The 23,312-nt window shown below is 47.2% G+C and overlaps 1 protein-coding gene across 8 annotated transcripts in view; it reads right to left on the reverse strand.

Annotated features, from left to right (window-relative positions):
- Positions 1-814, reverse strand: part of AGAP1 (ArfGAP with GTPase domain, ankyrin repeat and PH domain 1) — a 327,174-nt gene extending 326,360 nt beyond the window's left edge. For all 8 annotated transcript variants that reach the window (XM_066553390.1, XM_066553387.1, XM_066553384.1 and 5 more), the window contains exon 1: positions 614-814. In XM_066553390.1, coding sequence (XP_066409487.1) covers positions 614-776 — 163 coding nt within the window. In that variant the 5' untranslated portion in view covers positions 777-814. The remainder of the gene's footprint in view (positions 1-613) is intronic.
- Positions 815-23,312: the final 22,498 nt, after the last annotated feature.

Genomic DNA, 23,312 nt, shown 5'->3' on the forward strand with positions numbered 1-23,312 from the left:
CCCGGACCCGCGAGCAGGGGGGCACGGGGAAAGGGGGAGATGGAGGGAAGTGGGGAGCAGGACCATGGGCTTGGGAGATGAGGGGGAGCAGGGCCATGGAGGAGGCGGAGCGGAGGGGACAGGGCTATTTACGGGGTAGCAATGGTAGGGGGGAAGAAGGGGAGCAGGGAGGGAAGGGTAAGAAACACAGCCATGGGCTGAGGGAGGATGGATAAACAGAGCCGTGGTCTTGGAGAAGGGACGGGGCGGGGGGGATGGATAAACAGAGCCATGCGCTGGGGGAGGCTTGAGACGGAGAACAGGACTGGCGGACGCTTGGTGCGGGGGAGCAGAGCAGGGGGCTGCGGGAAGGTTTCGGGGCGCAGGGCCACGGCCTGGGGAGGCTTCGGGGGGTGCAGGGCCAGGAGTTGGCGGAGGTTTTGGGGGGTGCAGGGCCATGGCTTGGGGGAGGTTTTGGGGGGTGCAGGGCCAGGACCTGGCGGAGGTTTTGGGGGGTGCAGGGCCAGGGGCTGGGGGAGGTTTTGGGGGGTGCAGGGCCAGGGGCTGGGGGAGGTTTTGGGGCACCCTGCGCCGCTCGCTCCCTCTCCCCGCCGTGCCGGGGCCGCCGTCTCACCTTCGATGGCGATGACATGCTCGCGGATCTGGTTCTGCAGCACGGGCTCCTCCACCCGCTCCAGCAGCTCGTAGATGGAGTAGATGTTGGGGTGCACCGACTCGAAGCGCTGGATCTCGGCCCGGATGGCTGCCGAGTTCGCCAGCTGCTGCTGGTAGTTCATGGCGCGGCCGCTCCGCTCCGGCCCCTTCACGCCGAGACCCCCGGGCGGCGGCGGGGGCGAGCCCGGGCCGCCGCCGCCGCCTCACTCACCGGACACCCCCCCCCCCGCCCCGTGCCGGGCCGGCAGCAGCGCCTTGGCCTCGCAGCGCGCTGTCACTTCACGACGGCGGCGGCGGGGCGGGGCAGGGCCGCCCCCGGCCCCATGGAGGGAGGGAGGAAGGACCCGCTCCCGGTCGCGGTCCTGCTCCGCCGGTCGCGGTCCCGCCGCCTCCTCAGCCCCTCACGGCTCCCGCTCCCGGTCCTGCCGCTGCCGCCGCCGCCCCCGGCGCGCGCGCCCCCCCCCAGCCAATGGCCGGGTCCCCCCGGGCAGGCGCGCGCCCCCGCAGCAGCCAATGATCGGGGCCCCGCCGCGGCCTCGCGCCCTCCCGCGCGCTCACCCCGCGTCCTTCCCCGCTTAGCCCCGCTTCACGCTGGCGCAGGCCACGCCCATCCCTATGACGTCATCGCGCAGGCCCCGCACTGCCCCGCCCCCGGGCACGCTGGGAAATGTAGTCCCGGAGGGAGGCGCTGAGGGAGGGTCGGGGTGGTGCCGCTCCGCGTCCCCTCAGGGACACCGGACCCTCCTCGAACCCGCCCCGGTCCCGCTCTGTCGGAGAACTCGGGGCTCGTCCCCAGGAACGGCCGGCAGCGCTCACCCCGTAGGGAAGGATGGAGCCCCTCACCGTGAGTCCGGCCCCGCGGCCGCTGGAGCCCTGAAAGTGATGAAAGTAGGAGTTTGTGCCCAAAGTCCGCCATTCACGCCTGGAATGGCAGCCCCAGCCCTGGAAGGGTTCCAGGCCAGGTTGGACACTAGGGCTTGGAGCGCCCTGGGATAGTGGAAGCTGTCCCTGGAATGGCAGGGGTGGAATGGGATGATCCTTAAGGTTCCTTCCAGCTGAAACAATCCAATAATTCTATGGCTTATCAGAATTGTCTGGTGGAGTAATGAAGCACTGTTGGCATTACACAAAGAGGGTTATTTGCAATATCAGCAAGCAAGCTGTGCCCTGTCAGCCACTGACCTCGAGGAATCCATTTTTGTGATCAATATTCTATGGATTTAAGCTCCAAAGCTGTGAAACGTGGAGCAAACTTTGCTGTAGGAAACAGCATAAGGACAACTTGGTATAGGATAGCCTCAGGAAAACTGTATCCATCCATTCTAGTGACATATATCACAGGAAGGAAGACAGTAATTTTGATAACTTCCCCCCCAAAATGAATTTATTTGGGTATAGAGCTCTGGCCTGGGGTGGAATGAAATGAGCTTTAAGTCCCTTCCAACCCAAACTGCTCTCAATGTGATGGTTTGCCCCAAAAAAGAAAGAACTAAAGAGGTGACAAATGAAGCTGTGGTATGAGATTGAGTCTTTGGATGCTGCTGGGACTGGAGCTTCCTCAGAAGTGGTTGATGTCTGCTGCAGGAGTTGTCTTCTGCTCATCTGAACAGTTCAGGGGCATACTACCCATAGATGCCTGTGTCTTCTTCCCTTCTCCTTCTCAGCAGAATTTAGCATCATTTTTATCACCTTTCTCGTTTTTATTTTTTAATCCTAGGAGGAAATTCTTGAGTGGATAAAGAAATTTAAAAGTTAGGAAGAATATAGCTCCCTTTCCACTAGTGAGTGCCACTCAGGGCATTAATGATGCTGATGAAAACATGTGAAACATAAGAGGATTTTTGCTTTCATTTACCTTAAACTGTTTGAATAAGCTAAATGTATGTAGAAATCTGGATGAAAGCTGTAATTCTTCCCTTTTCCTCCCTCTAGCCTGATCTGGAGTAGAGGCACTACCTCACATTGTGTCTCAGAAAATGCCAAAACAAGCAGCAGAGCCAAGAGTCAGGCAACAGCCTCTGCTGTATGTGGGGCTGATTGTTTCCACTGCTGCCATATGCTTTGTGTTCTTCCAGCTCTAAAATTCATGGAAAACAACTCCCAGAGTAGTCTCAGCTGTAAATGAATGCAGCTACTGCACACAAATAACTGAAGCATTAAAACCCTGTGTTAATAGAAAGCCTTTTTGTGATATTTTCATCTGTAGTCCTCCCATGAAGCTTTTGCTACCCTGATTTTTTTACTACATAATAGCTTTTGTGTAAGCTTTGTAAAATCACAGCAAAATATAAGCCACTGTTGCAGCTTTCATAGATTTCTTGAGGAAGAAGGCCTTAACAATAAGTATTTTGCTTTTGCTTGCAGCTGAGGTTGGCCTGAAATGCTGCTGGTGGTGCACAGAGAGATGCTGGATCCCTCTCTTTGCTCTCAAACTCTGCTCTGGAGGGTCTGGCTTCCAAAGTGTTCCACCAACCTTCAGTGTGAGCTGGCAGAGAGTGACTTGGGCAGCTCTGCTGAGAGCAGGAAGGAATTCAGGTTTGTTTTTCTTTGCTCTGGGAGCAGGGCTGGCGTGGGCACTTCACGGCTTTTTGGGGTCTGGTTTTGTCAAAGGCAAGGTGAGCATGCTCATCTGGGGAGGGGATGAAGCTCAGCCAATTCCACAATTGTGGAGGGGCTGTAAGTGCAGCAGACAGAGTGGTCCCAGTGTGGGTCACCCTTCTGGCACTGGTTTTCCTTTCTGAGGGTGAAAGCTTGCCAGGGGTGAAGCTTCCCACCGCTCTCCCACGCAGCTGGTTCTGTGCTGGAACAAAGTTCCATCTGTGCTGCCTTCCTCCTCCTCCTCCCCATCTGGCAGATCCACTCACTGCCCTGCCTACAGAAAGCCAGCCTGGATGGTTTCCTTCTGCTCTTGGTGCCTTATTCCTGGAGGTACCAGGAACTGGAAAGCAGCACTGAATCACTGGCTCAAGCACTTCCATCTCCCATCACATGACAGGGCTTATCCACTTCCTGCTGTTCCCAGTCTGCCTACCAAACCCTACAGAGAGTGGAGGAAAGAATTTTGGGGAGTCACAATTGATGCACTTGGACTCAAGGCATAGGGACAGTGACATGTTGCTTTCTAACTGAGCCTGACATGTCCACCTTAATGCAAACATCACTGCACAAAAGTTCCACAGAGATGTTGCAGGAAGGGCTCATGAGCCATTAAGGTGATGTTTAAGCACAGATCTTGGAAATGGAGAACTCTAGAGGAATTTCATTTCAACCCTGCCTGTACATTCCCCTAATGCTTTCCTGGCTGCTGAAATGGGAATTAGGCAGCACTAGCTTTTAGTTACTAATCCAGTAGCTGAAATGTTGATAGGAGGGAAAAAATGTCTAAAAGGTGTTCAAGCATCCTATCCTGATCTGTGCCTGAATTTAACATAAATTAAACATCACAGACAGCTTGACACAAGGACTCCATTGTACACCTAACAGGAAAGGGATTAACTGAAAAAACTGAGAGCATAAGGACTCCTGCACCATCCAGGAGATGTTATAAGAGAGATCTCAGCTGATGGTTGTCAAGCAACATTTCACTTGCCTGGGACTCTTTCTGTGTCTGCTCACAATCTTAAAGCCTGGCTGTTCCTAGGATTGCTGGTGGTATGAGCAGTGTTTTGTTTAATAGGCAGGGAGTGCCTGAAAAAACACAGGAGACAGAATCTTAGAGATGCATCTTGGTGCCTACTACTACTACTGATATTGCTGTAGGGATTGAAGTCAAACCCATATGAAAAACAGATATGGAAACATCGAGTTTTCCTGAATGATCTTCACCCTACTTTGCAGTGAATATAAAAATTTAAATAGGTTAAGCTTCCTCTCCTAACAAATTGGGATGAAATTCTGTTATTTTCCTGGGTAAATATTTGGGTCAGTCAGTTACTATTAGGGAGTGATTAGATTGCTCAAGAGGCTTTGAAACAAATGTAACTAATGAATTAACCTCATTCAGGGAGTGTGAAATCTGTTCCAGGAGAAATGCCAACTAGTTCAAACAATCCTAATTATGGAGCAGCAACAACAAGCGGCTGTCGGAGCTGTAGCTCATTCCCAGTGCTCCTGTCAGACCTGGGAAAATGCTGTTTTCTACCCAACCTGCCTCAAAAAAGGTGGCACGGCAAAAGCAACCTGCATTTCTGGAGGTGGGAACACAGATCAAATCCCTGCTGCCAGGTCAAATGATCCTGCTGAAGGGGTCTGCTAATCAGAAGTGAGCCACATACCAGCATGGAGCTGCAGAGCAGGGAACTAGCAAAAACTGTGTGTTCACCATATGGGGAAAGGAATCTGAGAGTCACTTCTCAATTCTAGCCCCAGGGACTTGGATTTCCACTAACCTGGAACCTTCTGAAATGTTAAAATGAACCATCTTTTCAAATGCCTGAGTTTTGGCTCCTGGTTGGTCGAAGTTTCACTGTAAAACCATTTACAGCATTTGCAGATTTGCAGAACTACTATCCTCATTAAACCAAAGTCATTGCTCAAATCTGGAGTTGTGCTGTGGCTTTGATCAGGCTGGTGATGGTCTGTGCTCCAGCTTTAAGTTGTTTTCAGTGAAAATAAATGACTTCTTCACACAAGGCAGGTTTTAGGTCCTAAGTTCTCCCCGAGCTACCCAAAGCTTAGACAGTTTCATTGCAGAAAGACTCGAGTCACATACAATAAAAAAAAATTGTTCAATTGGTACCCCTGAGTCAGGGCTCAGCCAACATCCTGAATTTTATAGCAGAGCAAATCCAGTGACAGCTTCATATGCCAGCTCCAAGATACTCAGCACTTTATTGAGCTCTTATCATGGCTAAATATGATTACACTGAAAGTGTCTCTAAGCTTGTTGCTGTTGTCACTTCCTTGACAGAGAATCAATATTTGATTCGCCACATAATTCCATGTTAAGCTCAGGTCTCACTTCAGCTGTGACATGCTGACAGGGCTTGAAAAGTTATGGAATATTGTAGGCTCAGTTGTTACCTTGGAACTTTCAGACACAGGCTATTGATTTAATGCAGGAAAACCATGGGAGAAGTCACTCTAGATTAGTTCAAGCTCATCTTTTAGAACAATTGCCTTAATATTTAATAACATGTTCTATGCATATTGCTGTGACATCCAGTGGTAAGGAATTAAGAAACAGGATAAAAAATTGCTACAGTAAAGTCAAAACAAGTAGGTCTGGCAAAACCCTTGCTGGTGGAGGTCCCACATGACTTATTTTAAGAGCATGACATTGGCCAACTGGCTAACCCAGCACTCCCTGAAATGCAGGTTTTTGGTGACAGATTGCACAGTGTAAATAGCAACTTGAAATCGTTCCTCTGGTAAGAAAACAAAACATTTTCTTAGGTGTTAAGAGGAGTGTGAGCTGTTACTGATCAGTGAAGGGATGCAAAAGAGCATGAAAACAAAGCTGAGGATGGTAGTCAGGGCTGGTCATGGTACTTCCCTACATTTCAGGTGACAAATCCAGTTCTTTTTGCCTTTGAGACTTGTGCAGGTGAGTGCAGACATCACAAAAACAGCCAGCAGTAGCTGTAGCTTCTTAGAATCCCAGAATCATTTCAATTGGAAAAGACCTCCAAGATCATCAAGTCCAACCTTTGACTGTCACAAGCCCAGAGCACTGAATGCCACGTCCAGGCATTCCTTGAACACCTCCAGTGGTGGGGATTCCACACCACCCTGGGCAGCCCCTTCAATCCCTGAGCACCCTTTCCATGGGGAAATTCCTGCTGTGTCCACCCTGAGCCTGCCCTGGCCCAGCCTGAGGCCGTTCCCTCTGCTCCTGTCCCTGTTCCCTGGAGCACAGCCCGACCCCCCCCCGGCTGTCCCCTCCTGGCAGGAGCTGTGCAGAGCCACAAGGGCCCCCTGAGCCTCCTTTGCTCCAGGCTGAGCCCCTTCCCAGCTCCCTCAGCCCCTCCTGGGGCTCCATTCCCTTCCCTGGCCATTCTCCAGTGTCCCCTCAGTGTCCCTCTGGCTGTGAGTGCCCAGAACTGGCCCCAGCCCCGGAGGGGCCTCAGCAGGGCCAGCCCAAGGGATGGGCCCTGCCCTGGTCCTGCTGGCCATGGAGAAGAGAGTAACAGGCACCCTGCTACAGCTGTGCAACAGGCAGCCTGTCCAAGAAGAAGAGTGCTGTCACCAACACCACATTCTGTGGGAAGATGTGGTGGCTGTGCAGAATTGTTCACTTCAGTGCCTGTCAGAATGGTTATGGGCTCCCTGCAGCAGCACTTGGAGTACAGCCCTGCTGTTTGGTACACACAGGTCTGAGTTTTCTACTGATTGTGTTTATTTGGGTGTGTGTTTGACATCAGCATCACCTGAGTTTGCCTTTCCTTGGAACTGTTAACTTCCAAATCAGTGAGATTTAGCTGGTGTAGGAAGGCCAGCCTTTCAGCTTTCCCATGTAAGGAGTTCATTCCCCCAGGGATGGCTTGAAGCCCAGGCAGCCCCTCACCCCAGTGGACAGTATTCCTGAGCACTGTGGTGTCAGAAGTGGCTCTCCAAAGGGCTGGCATCTAGGACACTGTCACTTGGGGGAATTTGCTGTCACTGTTAGTTCTTTGAGCCGCTTAACAGCTCGCTGATAACAACTCACACTCACACAGCTCAGGGAACAACTCACACACAGCTCAGGGAACAACTCACACTCACACAGTTCAGGGAGCAGCTCACACTCACACAGCTCAGGGAACAACTCACACTCACACAGCTCAGGGAGCAACTCACACACAGCTCAGGGAGCAACTCACACTCACACAGCTCAGGGAGCAGCTCACACTCACACAGCTCAGGGAACAACTCACACACAGCTCAGGGAGCAGCTCACACTCACACAGCTCAGGGAGCAACTCACACACAGCTCAGGGAACAACTCACACTCACACAGTTCAGGGAGCAGCTCACACTCACACAGCTCAGGGAGCAACTCACACTCACACAGCTCAGGGAACAACTCACACTCACACAGCTCAGGGAACAACTCACACACAGCTCAGGGAGCAGCTCACACGCACACAGCTCAGGGAACAACTCACACACAGCTCAGGGAGCAGCTCACACTCACACAGCTCAGGGAGCAGCTCACACAGCTCAGGGAGCAACTCACACTCACACAGCTCAGGGAACAACTCACACACAGCTCAGGGAACAACTCACACTCAGCTCAGGGAGCAGCTCACACTCACACAGCTCAGAGAACAGCTCACACACAGCTCAGAGAACAGCTCACACACAGCTCAGGGAACAACTCACACTCACACAGCTCAGGGAACAACTCACACTCAGCTCAGGGAGCAGCTCACACACAGCTCAGGGAACAACTCACACTCGCACAGCTCAGGGAACAACTCACACACAGCTCAGGGAACAGCTCACACACAGCTCAGGGAACAACTCACACTCACACAGCTCAGGGAGCAACTCACACACAGCTCAGGGAGCAACTCACACTCACACAGCTCAGGGAACAACTCACACACAGCTCAGGGAGCAGCTCACACTCACACAGCTCAGGGAACAACTCACACACAGCTCAGGGAGCAGCTCACACTCACACAGCTCAGGGAGCAGCTCACACAGCTCAGGGAACAACTCACACTCACACAGCTCAGGGAGCAGCTCAGGGAACAACTCACACACAGCTCAGGGAGCAGCTCACACTCACACAGCTCAGGGAGGTGGCACAGACAGGGCTGCACTGCAGATCCCAGCAAGAATTCCCTGGAAAGGCTCTCCTACTCATGCCTTGTGTGCATCACCTTGCATGCCCCCTTCCTGTAACTGCCACTTCCTCATAAAAATGTAATAAAACCCCATGGGCTCTTTGTCTAGAGACAAGGAAGGGCTCCTGGCACATTTCCACCATCCCATTTTGCTTATGGTTTGACCAGGTTTGTCTGACCTAGTTCTGTTCATAAACTGGGCTTAATGGTGGAGCCCTGGAAACGTTCCCAGCTGCTAAAGCCTGGCTATTCCCTCTGCAGTAATTAATTGCAGTTCAAAAGCCCTGCACCAGCTATGTATCATAACATTAACATAGAAAAACATGTTCTCTGGGAGTCTAAGCTTTGAACAATCTTCTTATGGTCCCCAGACTTATATTCCATAGCACAGGAGCACCATGGGACTCTGCTCATCAATTGCTTGCTTCTAAGTACAGACTGAACTGGAAAATCTCTTTCCTGTGTACCCATTGCAGACCTGTTATCACAGCACAAAATGAAGCTTGGAATTGTTTTTATTAAGCTGGGTGTGATTTTTCATTCCAGTCTAACTTTCCATCCACTTGCAAAAAAATAAAAGAATTTGAGAACAAGTATAATGAGTTGAAACTCGATGCCCAATAATAATTTTAACACCATGAGGCTCCTGGAGAGTGTTCAGCAATTATTAGAGACAGGGAGAATTTTTAGCTCTAACTGCCTGACAAAGAGACAACTTTTGGTTGAGCTAAGGGTACCTAAATAACACATCTTCAGCAGAGAGAGCAGGAGACTGCTGTAAAACCTAATGATGTCACTGCTTTATTTAAAAAAAAAAAAAAAAGAGGTTTGAGCAAATATTCATGTGCTTAGCTACTGACTGTGTGAATTGTAGAGGAACCTCGTTTGGCATTGCAGTTCCTGTGATGGTTCCTTTGGGATTTCCTGGCCCTGAACTGTGTCAGCTGCACTTGCTTCCAGCTCACTGAGAAATGTGGAGCTAAGGCCAGGAGCTGGCCCAGAGCTCAGCCTGGGTACCTGCCCTGGCCAGTGGGGAAGGCTTTTCTGAAATGCTGCACTCTGGGGAGGGGAGGCTGCTCCTACCCAAGGTGCTCAGCCTGAGCTATACATCTGATACCACTGCAGACCAATTCAATCCACATATTTTCCAGCAAAGGCCAGAAATTCTTTGTGTAAAGAGCTCTTCTTCACAAGGATGCAAGTGACTGGGAGTTACAGTGAATCCTCCCCTGCATAATTTATATCCCCCTCTTCAGTACTCACCACATAATTTCTCTTTACATGCAGTTCTAGCCCCTCAGCAGCATTCTTGAGGCTCATTAGCTCGTGTGCTGCCATTGAAGCAAGCTGAAGGATGAGATTTTAAAGCCTTCTGTTACCAAAGATTAATACAGATTTTATTTTTGCCCAAAATAATCAGCTAGAGACCAGTGCCAGGACTCAGATGTATTTTGTCTGATGGAAAAACATTTCCTCTGCTTTGTAGGGGCTGCTTACATCCCTTCTGCTGCCCTTGAGGTATTTGTTCCAGCTTTCCTGACACCTGGAGCAGGACAACCAGTCCCTTGGCCCACATCTGAAGGTGGACAGTGTTAAAAAGAAAGGTCAGGCATGGTTCAGTAGCTTTCAAAAGAGGCCTTGGGTATTTCAAGCACAACACTTCATTTAAAGTCAAAGGACTGAGTTGCAGCACTCTTCAAAGGAAGAGAAGTTCTCACTTTTAGGACAGCTCCAGTGTCCCTGAAAGTATTCCCGAGGCAGCAGCAGCAGCAGAAGCACCTCGGATCTGCAGTGAGGAATGCTTGGCTTTCAAAGCCTGCAAGCTGAAACGCCTCAAAGCTTAGCCTCAGCTTTGTCTACAGTTTCAGTTTGTGTCACTACTTTGAAATGCAAGATAAAATGTAGGCTTAGGTCTCCTTGAACTGGAGCGACTCGAGGAAAGTACAGGCATGATGGAGCTGCATTTTGCAGGCAGGGAAGTGGCATGGAGGCATGTCCCTGCCCTTTGGCCTCAGTTCAATACAGAATGCAAGAGCCTGCTATTGACTCAGGTCTCAAGGGTCACAACCCAGGGGAGTTTGGCACTCATTTTCCCAAGAGTAGGCTGGATGGAGTGAGATGAAAGTATGGCATGGATTCTTACTCGCTCCTGTTCAATCACCCAAGCTGTCACAAGTCCCACTGCCTCCTTATCCTTGGGCCCTCAGCTGAATTTTGATGACCTGTGTGGGGAGTGTTTAAAGCTACCACTGCAAACTCCTCACTGCTCCAGACAAGGCTGATGAGTTTTGGTTGCACCAGAAATGTTTAAAGCGAAATCAGCCATCGTAAAATTTAATAAAGCCACTGGAAAAAATTCTGCTGCAGTCTCCAGTAGCAGCACTGCAGGTGTACTGTCTTGAGAACTATAAATGCTTATTTGTGTTTTATCTCCTCACTACTTGATTTTAAAAAGGTGTAGCAGTCTTTTAAATGTTCCCTAGAGAATCCTGGGAGTCCTGTAGTGTTAAGATATATGGAACCTGGGGTAGAGTACTCGGAAAGCTGAGATAAACTATTGCAGCAGTGATTCTGTGTCTGAGCCTGGAAAACAGGATAAAAACATCATTCCTTGTGCAGCTGACAAACACATGTGCACATCTGCTGGAGCTGTGCATGCCAAACAGACCTGGAACTGCTGTTGCCTTGCAGAACATGAAATCTGGCTGGTGAATAGTTACCTAACATGAAATACTTGGCAGAAGCCTCAAAAGCTAATTTCATCTTTATGCTTTGTTCTTTAAGGGAAACAGGTTTAATTGGAAGCTAATACTTTTGTTAGAAGTATCATACTCTAGAGGATATAAATGTTACTGGTTTTTAGGAATGGTACAAATCCTGTGGGTGCAGGCTGTGGTCAGTTGGAATTAACAGAGTTAAGATCTCAAGCAAAAAGGCTTCAGGATGCCAGTTCTCAATGCCAAGCTAAATTGCACATATCAAGTGCTTTCCTTCATGGCTCTCACATCCAAATAAACTTGTGAGTTCAGTTAAGAACGTACTCCAAGGATGTAACAGTCCTGCCTGTAAGCTTGGTTAGCTGATGCCATTCTGAATAACTTACATGGATGGAAAAAAATCGATTTTTTGGCCCCAAATCCCACCTTTGGGGAACAGGAGTCAAAGTTCTACCTGGCCTGGGTGCACCTAAGGATCAGTGGCCTCAGGAGGTTACAGTTGCATTGAATTCTGCATTCTGGGAGTAAACTGGCTGTTCCAAGCAGAGGGAGGGATCCAATCTTTTCTCTAGGACAGTGGTTGGAGGCCCTTGAATGTTACAGTTCTCATGGCAGCCTGTTCTTTTTTAGGTTCTTCTGAAGCACAACACATCATGTGGTAACTCTGCATCTTAAATTTTGTGAAAACAATGCCAAGAGGAAGTGAGCCTCTAAGTGAAAATAGGGAAACCACTGGGAAGGACTGAGTAAGTGAAGTAACTCCATACCCAAAACAGCATTACAGCATTGCAAAGAAATACAGGGAAGTGAGGAGTCACTTCCGAGAAAAATTTCCCTCTGAAACAGAAAGAGAGAGTATTCTTAGAGTGACTTGGAGCTTTTCTTATTGCAGTAACCCAAACTAACACATAGTAAAGTTGTTGGTTCCTCTAAACAGTCCACCTAGAGACCTTTCAATTTCAGATATTTCTGGGAAGTGTTCAGAGCAAAAAAGACATGAAAGCTATTCCACAAATTGGTCAGTCTGGGGCTTGTAAGGACAAACCATGGCACACATGAGCTTGCAGCATTCCAGTGGTTATGATATTCCACTGCCCACCTCAGGGATCACCTGGCACACGAATGCCCTGGGAAAGGAGTCTGGCCTGTTGTGGCCACTGGCACAGAGCAATGGGCAAACATTTGCTGTTGGAAGAGGGGCTGCCTTCTTCTCTTGGACAGCTGGGTAACACCAGGGTTCCTCCTGTGTAAATGGGCAAACACTGCAAAGTGTTCCGAAATATAAGGAGAGCCAAATTTGAGATGTCTATCAGGATAGAAGTGCATCTGTCTTGTTGCTGAACTGTGCTGAACCTGCTAAAAGTGCTCTAAGCTTCCCTCAGCTGCCCCAAAGTACCTGTGGAACAGTGACAGAAACAGAGCATTGCTACAAAAAATCATCCCAGCAATGGCCAAAGTGTGCTCTGCAAGGAATTTAACACAAAAAAAGTGACAAAGAGGTACAAGGAGGGGAATAATTCACTATGCACATGGTTGAACAGAACTTTTTGCCCCAAAGAGCTTAATTCTCCAAGAAGAGGTCATTTGGCATTTGAGGTTAACAGAGTTATTGTGAGAGCTTGTGACTGATGCTGGCATAAAGTAATGGTCCACTTTTAGTCCTGTTTCTATCCATGATGCAATAAGATGTAACAGAATGATGAGTTTGTCACAGATCTCAGGCTTTATTAATCATCTGAACAATTGTTATAACTTGGCATCATGGACATGATGGAAGAGCAGCTTTTGTGTCCTGCCAGTCTCTTTCCATCATTCTAACCTGCTGTTTGAAGTAAGGAGCCTGGAATTCTTAGTGGATATGACCAGTCCCAGTGTCTGTCTTCAGGCTGCCTTCTGAAGAGTCCTGGGGGTGATATTCACCATTTCTCTGCTCAGAATAAACCATAAAAATGTGTTAAAAGTTGACTGGATCAGGTCTAACCAAGCTAATGATGAACTCTTACAAGCAAATCGTTTTCTCTGGGAACTAGACTTTAGACTTCAATTCTCTCAGCTGAAAGAAAAAAAAAACATCACAGTATTTCATGAGTTCTTGCTCTGGGACAAATAGTTTCTCATCTCATGCAAACTGCTTGCAGGTTGTACAATATCCTTGCAAAGATGAAAAAAGGAAATAAAATAACTGGGGAAGTATTTGAGAGTTTCACATTCTTAGGTGTTTTTTTACCGGTCGATTTTCTTGCAAGGAAGTCTGTCGGGAGGACACAATTTCAAGCCTGAAAGCAATCAATCTGGAGACTGCTGAAACTTTGCCAGAGAAAGTTTTCTGTAAACACACCTAAACTTAGTCAGTGAAAGTTCTTGTTGGTTTTAACCAGGTGTCACATTTCATCTGCTTAGCACTGGCAGCCTCACTGCTGCAGCCCAGTTGCACATTTTCTGCAAAGTGACTGGAGAATCCCCCTTTTTTTTTTTTGTTAGAAATGACAAGGTGCAGTTGGTTCATGTGGGCACAAGGCTGAGGAAATATGAGCCTACACTATTCATGATCAATCTGTCAGTGTGGTCCCCTCCTGTGTTTACCTGCTCTGAATTTTCATGTCTAATGAGCTCTCTTCAGGCCATTTAGCATTCTGAAATGAGCTGTTGGGTAGTTGTGTGGAAACATGAGTTCTGTGATGACCAAACACAAAAAGGGAGTTGAACAGAATATTATGCTACTTTTCATTAGTCAATAGTCCATGTGCATTTGAATATTGCACATCTGTCTAATGGCAGGAATGGGAAGAACTCAGAAGGAAAAGCAAAGCTGGAGACCTGCTTCTATTTTTGTTGTTGTTTCAAGCAGAGATTTCTTAGGTAAGCTACTAAATACCAAAAACCGTACCTAAGCTGAAGCTGCTCGTGCCTGGGGGAGTCATGGTGTGAGTCTTTCCATGTCCTTAGCTAGACAACTTCTTTTGGCCACACCAAACTGGGCTGTCAGACTGAACTCACCTTTTCTGGTTGGTGCTGCAGTGAAATCCTGCTGAGCACTTCTGAGGGGCTGTAGCACAATGACAGTTTCTCAGTCACAGTGTTAAGCTGGGTGCTGATTCGCTTGGGCTGGTCAAGGGAACAGCCAGCCATGCCAGTTTAAAACTTCCCAACATACAGCTTGCCATCTCACTAATTAGGAGGATGTATTAATTTGCTGGAAACAGAACTCTAACCACATCCAGAGAGAAAAGCATGCACTGTATTAAAAGTGTACACTTAGACTCCAGCACTCTGCTAAACTAATTCTGTCTGATGAAGCATACAGTGACATTTGACTGACCTTGTCAGCTGGAGGGGTGAATGGATAAAAGAAATGAGCTTTCAGTCTCTGGCTGAACATATTTAATATGCTGGGTAGGAGGTCAGTATGACTCATCCTTTCCGTTTGCTGCATGGCCTGGGATTTGCAGAGAAAAATCTGTGCTTCTGTCAAATCCTTCCAGAGATGTTAATGCTTTGTGGTACTTGAATCCTCCACAGGTGCCTTTTCTAAACTGATACCAGGTTCTGTAGTGCCACTATTGGAGCCAGGATTCCCCCATGCCTCAAGGCCAGGAGCTGGCTGCATTCCTTAACGTGCCGTGGGCCACTGCAGCTTCAGAGGGCACCAGCCTGGATCCTGCCATCCAGATCATGGAGCTGCTACTGGAAGGTTCTCCCCTAGCTTGCTCCTGATCTAAGGAACACTGGCCTGAAGATGGAAGATGCCATGTGGCTTTTGTGCTGAACCAAACCCCACATGTCATTTACTGAGACTGCCTGGCTTGAAGAACGCAGCGGGCTCAGCACGGGTCTGGTGCTGCCCAGGTTAGAGCAAACTCTGAGAAGAGGCAGCACTTAGCTCTTCCTGCCTCACTGAGAGGTGCCTCAGCTTCATAACCTGCTTCTAAAAACAGAGCCCTGAGGAAACAGTGCACTGTACATGAAGATCTCCACAGGAGTTTAATTAGGTGCTGTCCTTTGAGAAATGCACTTTTTTTTCTCAAGACTTTTAGAGCTGGTCCTCTGGTTCCTAATTATCTTGTTCTTTTGACTGGGACAGCTAAATAATTATGATCCAGGCTGGGTGAATGAATGTTGATGTTCTTATAGGCAATCAGCCACCCATTGCTCTGACAAAAAGTGTGATAATGTAATAACCAAGCCTTGCAAGAGAGAAATGGGAATATAAAATGTAGAATGTTTGCACAAGTTTGCCTGGGAATTAATCGAGTCAGCTCTACCTTGGAAGAGGATCTAAGTCCTCCATGTTCCAGCTGAAGCTGTAAGTGATTTCTAAATGAGCAGGACATCAAGTGAGCAGAAACCTAATCAGTAATTGATAGATACAGTTGCACGTCCCTGTCACCGCTCTGTCTCAGATCTGCAGCCCGGATTGAGCCTCTGAGCCCTCAGTGCAGCCTCTCAGCAGCCTGAGCTGCACTCCAGTGCTGTTAGAGGCCTCATTATGCTCACAGCTATGAAAGCTGAACCCCCAAAGTGAGAAAGAGGGCAGTAATAAAGTACAATTTACCCAGCACCTCGGCCATTATCAGCTTGCATAGAACTGCTAAAAGCAAAAGAAGGAGACAGAGGATTTACCGTATGCAAAGGGATAATCTTTGGTTTTTTTCTTTTTGTCCCAGCTGTCTAGACAGCTAGACAAATGCCAGGTTCATTTCTCAAGACCCTGACTGCAAGATATTTTAACATTTCATCCTTTATCTTGAGTGCAATCTGCCCAGATTGTCTGCTAGTTATTGATTGTATAGCTAACAGACTTGGAGGTTTTCCAATCCCTTGAAAAAAGTAAAAAGTACCCCTGACCATGATGATAGTGGGTTTAGTGTGCTTCTAAGCTGATGAACGAAATATAAAGGTGGCTGAAGTTGTGAAAATAGTATTGGAGCAATGAAACACTTGAGCAGATTAATGTGAATGCCAGCTGTAAGCCCAGATCCTTGTACTGATAGACAAGCTCTCGGACTCAGAATCAAAACAGAAGGAGAGTTCAGGAAAATGGTAAGATTCAGCTTTACCCAGTGCTCATCCTACATTGGAAATGAGAGTCTGGAGAAATGGGAATACCCTCATGGCTGTGCAGCTCTCTGTCTCACCCTTCTTCTCCCCCCAGTTCTGCTGTCAATGTCAATCTTCACCAATCTGGTGCATGAAGAAGTGTTTTTTAGGTGTGAGAGCAAACACCAGACTTCCCCAATATGTTTCTCTGTGCCGTGTGTCTGTTGCAGTCTTGCTCAGGGCTTTGTTTCTGCTTCTGACAGACTCCACCGAGCCCTGACTGGAGCCGTAGTATTGAAACTCAAAAGATGGCTGCGGGGGAAAGCCTTTCCAGGACAGAAACCCAGTGTAATTCACACTGTTCTGCTTGAAAAGAGTTGTGTTTGGATTGAGCACCAGCATTTGGCACAATATGATGGAGCAGGAGGCAGTAGCACTGCAGACATATGATGGATAACAAGCTTGTGGCTCAGAGCAGTTGCTCCCATCAGACCTATGGAAATTCATAGTGTGTGATTTAACACTTGCTATGAAGCAGAATCTCAAAAAGCTGTTCACAAAGAGGCAAGGAAAGCTGATAATGGTCTGTAATGATGGCTCTCACAGAGAACTTGCTGCCCAGCCCTTCATAAGAAGCCATCTGCCACACTGAGGGAGCACAATGGAGCTGCATCCTGATCCCTAATGTGGGGCATGGCCTGCAGGGTGGCCGATGGAAACCTGGCTATGACATTCCTTTGATGTAGCCGGGATTGTGACCCCCACTGAGTCCACAAAGCAAAATTTAAATGTGCTTTTCCAGGGGTTTGTTGTGCCCAGCCTTGGGATGCCACAGCTGAAAGTGCTGCATGGCCCCTGCAGATGCAGGAAAGGTCATGGAATCATCAGAGAATGCTTTGGCTGGGAAGGGACATTAAAGATCACCTTGTTCCAACCCCCTGCCATGGGCAGGGATGCTCCTGTGTGTCCCAGACTATTCTGTGCCTGTGCCCTTTGCAGAATTCATGAGGAAAACCTAGGCATACTGCACTCCTGCATCATAAACACTGGATTTCTGATTGGCACCAGAAGATTGCTCCCTTGCATGGATCATGGACATAGGATGCAGTAAAGCACAAACTCTGACATGTTTAGCAGCAGAAATGTCAGGCTCAGACAAACAGCACCCAGGTGTTTGGTATGACAGAGAGCACCAGTTATGGTTTGTTAAGGCATCAGATTGGAATACAGGATGGGATACTGGGAGCTGGAAATAATTAGCTGATGGGCTTTCATGCTATGCTTGAAATTTGTTCGAGCAAAACCACTCCACTGTTCCTACACAGGAAGAAAACCTTTTCCTTCAGCCTCTGACCCTGTTCCTTGCTTCCCTTCCCTTCCAAGTTTGGATTTTAGCTTGCATTTCAAGTGCTGTTGTGTTCCCTAGAAGAGCTGATGTGTAGTGCAGCTGTGATTTTTCATCAGGAGACACTTTTTTGGTTGGGGGGACTCCAGAAATTAATTTCCAAATAATCAATGCATAAGGGAACATCCCAAGTAGAAATCCGCCCTGGCTTCAATGGGAGCCAGGAATTTATTCCTTAAAGTGAGGGAATGTTTGTTCTTGGGAGTCAGGAAACAGCATTATCTTCTGTAAAGATGCTGGAGGTGTGTGAGCAGGGAGTCTGATCTGCCTGATGGGAATGCTGTGGTGGTTGTCAGTGTAGCTTAAACCTGGCTGCCAGGCCTGTCCTAACCAGAACTGGTTTCTTTCCCTTGTTAAGCCAGATTAGAAAGTAAAACTACTCATATATTCAAACACTCCAAACTGTCTGAGAAATGATCCTGTTTCAAGAGCACATCTGTTATCCCCATTGATGAGCCTATGTTTCCAACTACAGTTGCCTTTTTATTCTGGATGTTGGCAATACCCACTTCTAACAGACTTTGTTGGGGATGGGCCTGCCAGCTTCAGGCTAGCTGTGCACCACAACAGCCATTCTTAGAAGCCAGTTATGTACTCACAACCTCACTCACACACTCTTGAACACAGTAAGAAGACACCTTTTGAATGAAATGGACTGAGGAATTGAAGCACAAAATTGTGTCTTTTTGATCCATTCTCCCCTGAAATCCTGAGTGCTGTCTTTTTAATTGTCTGGGAATCAGCAACTCCTTGGTGAATGGGATGGTCACAGCTGACAGCCCTGCCTGAAATCTCTTCCCTGCTCTTCAGATACTTCTAAGTAATTTCCCACAACCATATGGTTGTCATGAGGATTTAACCTCTCTTCTCAGAGGGGCTTTCACTTCCACGAGCAGCAGAGAAGCTGCCCTGTGCTTTCCCAGCAAATACAACAGCACGGATTTGTAACAGCACCAGAAAAGATGCAAGCTCCTTTCTGAGAAATCCAGTCACTAAAAGGATACAACATGAGGAGGAAGAAAGCTGAAATGAGCCCCTGGCACAAGCAGGGAGATTCTTGTCTGTGACAAATGATGGAAACTCCCCGAAAATTTTGTTAATGAAGGTCCAAATGTAGGAAGTGAAGTGCATCATAATTCCCTGGGTCCAGTGCTGTTTAGTTTCTTATGGCTGCGTCTCATTTTCAAAAGGCTGTACCATAACACTGCTCTGGGCTCTGTAGCCATCCTGTCAGTGGCTCAAGGCAGAGATAAGTCACTTAATATTTTTATCTCATCAGGCATATATTATGAGACTCTCACACTGGGAGAGCCCTTCTTCCAAATTTGCATTATCCCACCTTGACTGATGAGTTTAGGGCTGACATGGGGGAGTGCCATTATGCCAAAGCTCAATGAATTTTATAAGTTTACTCAGCCCATATTTTCGTTTAGTCTTTCACACCAACTCCCCTTAATATTCATCTTTGTGTGCAGGTTTTGGGGTCAGGCTCAGACTGTCAGTGTTATGTGCTGTGTGTACATGAAAGGAATATTTTCACAGTGGTAGCTGTGGTGGCAGCAGGAGGTTTCTAAGAATACATCTCATAGTAGGTGTGTTGTACCTTCAGTGTCTTCTCAGAGCTCTGTAAATATGGGACTGAACTGTTACCAGCAGCTACTCCCCCCCAAGCTGGTATTACTTAGGGAAAAGCAACACTAATTTGTTTCTATATAATAAGGTTTACTCACTGCTTGATGTCATTGAGCTTCACAAACTTCTGAGCATGCTAGATTCAGACACCTAAAGCACAATATTATAAATGTGTTGTTGAAATTTGAATGAAAGAATAAGCAAACCAGCCTGGAAAAGGAATTCTCTCAGAGGCACAAGGCATTTTGTGCTGATTCCATTAAGGATTTTATGAGTTTAGCTATGGCTAAGCATAATGCTTTTACAGGGAGCAGCAGCATGATGGATGATGATTTTTAGAAGTGAAATAGCAGTGCTGCTCTTCAGCTGTGCTTAGAGCTGCTTACCAGCTCTCCTCCCGAGGCTTAATTAAAAGGAGTATACTGTCCATCTCCATATGGAAATGCTGGCATTCTAGAAACATCCTCTCACTTTGATCTTAGTGATTGGTGCTTAAAAAGCAGATGGACCCAGGTGCCATATTTTCGTGTAATTTGGCTGATTATCATAAATACTGCTGCTTTCTGATAACTCCTGAGTGCCAGCATTTTGGCCCTGGGAAGCTGCAGGAGGTGCAGCCTTGGTTGCAAAGACAACATCCCCAAAACAAGTTGTTCAGTGTCATCCATCATCGCAAAGAAATTCCTCTGCCCACTCCTTCCTGCTGCCTTCTGGATGGGAGATGATCCTGGGAGCTGGTGGGAGGTTGCTATCAGCTCCTCATGGCAATGCTGAGGTTTCCCCCTCCCCTGTGCTCCTGCTGCAGTGCAATCATAAACACACACCGTGGCACCAAGCAAAATTCAAAACTGGGGCCCAGGTGGAAATTTCCCTCTAAAGTTAAGATGCTGCTGGCTTTGCAAAGTGTGTCTTAGGAGGAGGATGTGGGATTTGCCATCCCTCTTCCCTTCATCCTCAGCACCATCCAGTCATGGAAGTGGTGCCAGGATGCAGTGTGCTATCCATACACAGATCTTTCTTGGGAAGAGTAAAGCTTGGGACTTACAGAATCCTAGAATGGTTTGGGTTGGGAGAGACTTAAATCCCATCTCATTCCACCCCCTGCCATGGGCAGGGACACCTTCCACTAGCACAGGTTGCTCCAAAGCCTGTCCAACCTGGCCTTGGACACTTCCAGGAATGGGGAAGCCACAGCTTCTTTGGGAAACCTTCAAGAAGGCCCAAGTCTGAGTTGGGAAAATCCAGGAATTATGTGTGTTAAAATTAAGGGGGCAACAAGCGGGAGAAGTAAGTGAGGGAGAAAATATGATTTAGTATAGAGTAAAGCATGCAGAGCAGAACATGTGAGGACTGGGGAGTGACTTCACCTGGCATGGGGCTGAGCCTCAGCCCTGCCTGGGGGGCACAGGCAGGATGCTTCTCTCTTTCCTGCTGTCCTGCTGTGGCTGTGCACGCTGCAACCTTTCAGTGCCAGCACCTGACAAGTCTGTTCCACAACTTTCACATAACCAAGGAGCTTGAACCCTCTGTGGCCTTAGAGTAATGAAGGTAAATAAGCTGATAAAGCTAAGGGCAGATGGGATGGAATTGCAATGAAATGAACAAAAAAGGGCTTTAACTTTGACTGAAATGTATTTGAAGGACAAGATTAGCTTCAGTACAAGTGTGGTATCTCCTTAGTGAGTAAAGCTTTCACTTGACTGCAGGAAAGCCACAACTTTTCATATCCCTTGTATAGTAACTGTTAAATGTATAGCTGACACATATGTGTTAGTGATGCATCAAGGCCAGCTCAGCAACAAATTAGTGACTATTTCTGTTGCTGAAAAGGCTGCTCATTTTTATAAGATGCCTGTTGTTGCATTCTGCTAATCAGTATAAACAACTTGTTTTCCAATTTTCTGCTATTTGGGATGATTATGCTTCTGAAAGTTCAGTCTTAGCTTCATATTCCAGTTTCAAGCCCATGGAGCTGGAGCAGGTTTGCCTTGGAAGCAGAACTACTATTTTTCAGTGCTGAGCATTCACTAAAGACTTCCCCTGTATTCCTGACTGTGATATTTGGAGTGTAAAAGAACAATCATATCTGCTCACATCTTTTCAGCTGCATCTCTTGTAACTGCTAAATTGAATCTTGTGATAGCTTAAGTGCTTGATTTATCATAGCCAGCCCTTGAGATTTCTAATAAAGTTGCACAATGCCAGGCTGCTGTAGAGAGCCTGGTATCTGCAGTTCCATGACAGCATCATTTTCCTGTAGGAAAGGTGGCTGAGGTGACATCTGAAATGTGACCTGAGGGAACACTGCTGGCTAAAAAGGAGCAGCTGATTTTTGGTTATTCTGGGAGGCTGAGCATATGGTGCAGCACAAGGCCAAACAAGTCTCAGTCTGTGCTTTGCCAACCTGCCTCTTAGTGTTCCCTGCAGTCTTCTCTCCCACCTTGGCAGGCAGAAGTTTTGCATTCCTCTTTCCCAGCTAATTAGATACAGTGTTAAGGCATTGCTTTTCCCCATGAAATGGGCTTTGTCAAACATGCTCAGAAGCTGTGGCCCAGTGGCCATGGGGGCAGCCTAATGCCAGCATTAAATGGGTGGATGTCTTTCATTTCACTGCACTTTGTTGAACCTATAACTGTATATTTTATATTATGATCAACTGTGCTGTCCAAATTATCTTCACCAGTGGCAACTCTGCTCCACTGGTTCCTCTCTGTCACATGGCTGTTGGAGCTCAAAGATGAAGGAAGCATTTGTTCTAGACTGAAAAGAAGTTGCTCTTAAAAAGCAAGGACAACTGATTTGAGCCAAGACCCTTCTCCAGAAAGCCTTTGCTAAAGAAACCTTTATGTTTCCTTGGCATTGGCTGTAGCTGGAACGTTGGGTCAGGCTCACAAGGAATTGATTCTGTTGCAATTCTGTGAGACTGAAGCATGACACAAGGGTATTAGACAGATCCTGTGAAATCAAGAACATGGAAAAACCTAAGAAAAGAGGAAATACAGGGATGTAGCAGTGGATTCACAATTCATTTGATAACATTTTCAGGCACTGGGTTAATACCATGTGGTGGAGAGTTGCTACTTCCAGCAGTGAGCTCAACCACTGAACTGTGTTTATGGGGATTATGCTGATGCTGGGTATTCTGCACAAGGCAGAATCTCAGATCTCCAGGCAAACATACATTCAGGGATGATTTTTTTCCCACAACTGCAATGTTTTTAATCCCCAGTGCAAATGGCCTGCTCGGTTTTCTAATAATTCAAACATACTGGTTTTGGTTTGGGGACAGCATGTCCTTTTAATTACAGGACCATGCCTGTTGCATTAGCACAGGAAACCCAGGGTTGAAAATGGTTTCTCAGAAGCAGAGACACTGTAGCTCAGCTCATGAAGAGTGTATCTAGCTGAAGGCAACACAAAATTGTGCAGCTTCTTTCAGATTGTTGTGCTACTGATTGATTAAAAACCAGGAAGAAAACGAGAGCAGATCAAGCCAGAGGGGGCTGACAGTACCAGCATCACTGGTTCCACTCTAATTATATAAATTTAGGTATCAGGAGTGACTAATGCAAGGGATTTGGGCAAGAGTTTGCCATGACTTTCATGGTTCATCCTTCTAACTGGGATGTAATGCAGTGTGTCTGAGACTAGCAACATCCTATTAGCAATGCATACAAGAAATTAATTATTCAAGCTTGTTATGGTGAGCCTTAAATTGATTGCAGCCCAGCATTGTAAAAAAGAACTTTATCATTCCTTGGTGGAAAGTAGATATTTTAATAAATATCTGCAGACTGTGTACAAATTTACTACATTGATGATGCCTCACTCACCTTGTGCTGCTTATTCGTGTTCTGCTTTTGCCCTTGATAAGAGCAGCAGGGCATGGTCCTGTTAAATAACACCTCCATCCTGAGCTAAATATGATGGGATCCTCCTGCCAGAAAAAATAGAAGGAATCCAACCTCTCTCAGCAGGCTGTTGCCTTCTAAAGCTGAGATCAAACATTAGAACCATGGGATCAGAGAATGGTTTGGGTTGGAAGGGACCTTAAAGCCCATCCAATTCCAACCCCCTGCCATGGGCAGGACACTT

This window comes from Molothrus aeneus, chromosome 7, assembly GCF_037042795.1.
Source record: "Molothrus aeneus isolate 106 chromosome 7, BPBGC_Maene_1.0, whole genome shotgun sequence".
NCBI lineage: Eukaryota > Metazoa > Chordata > Aves > Passeriformes > Icteridae > Molothrus > Molothrus aeneus.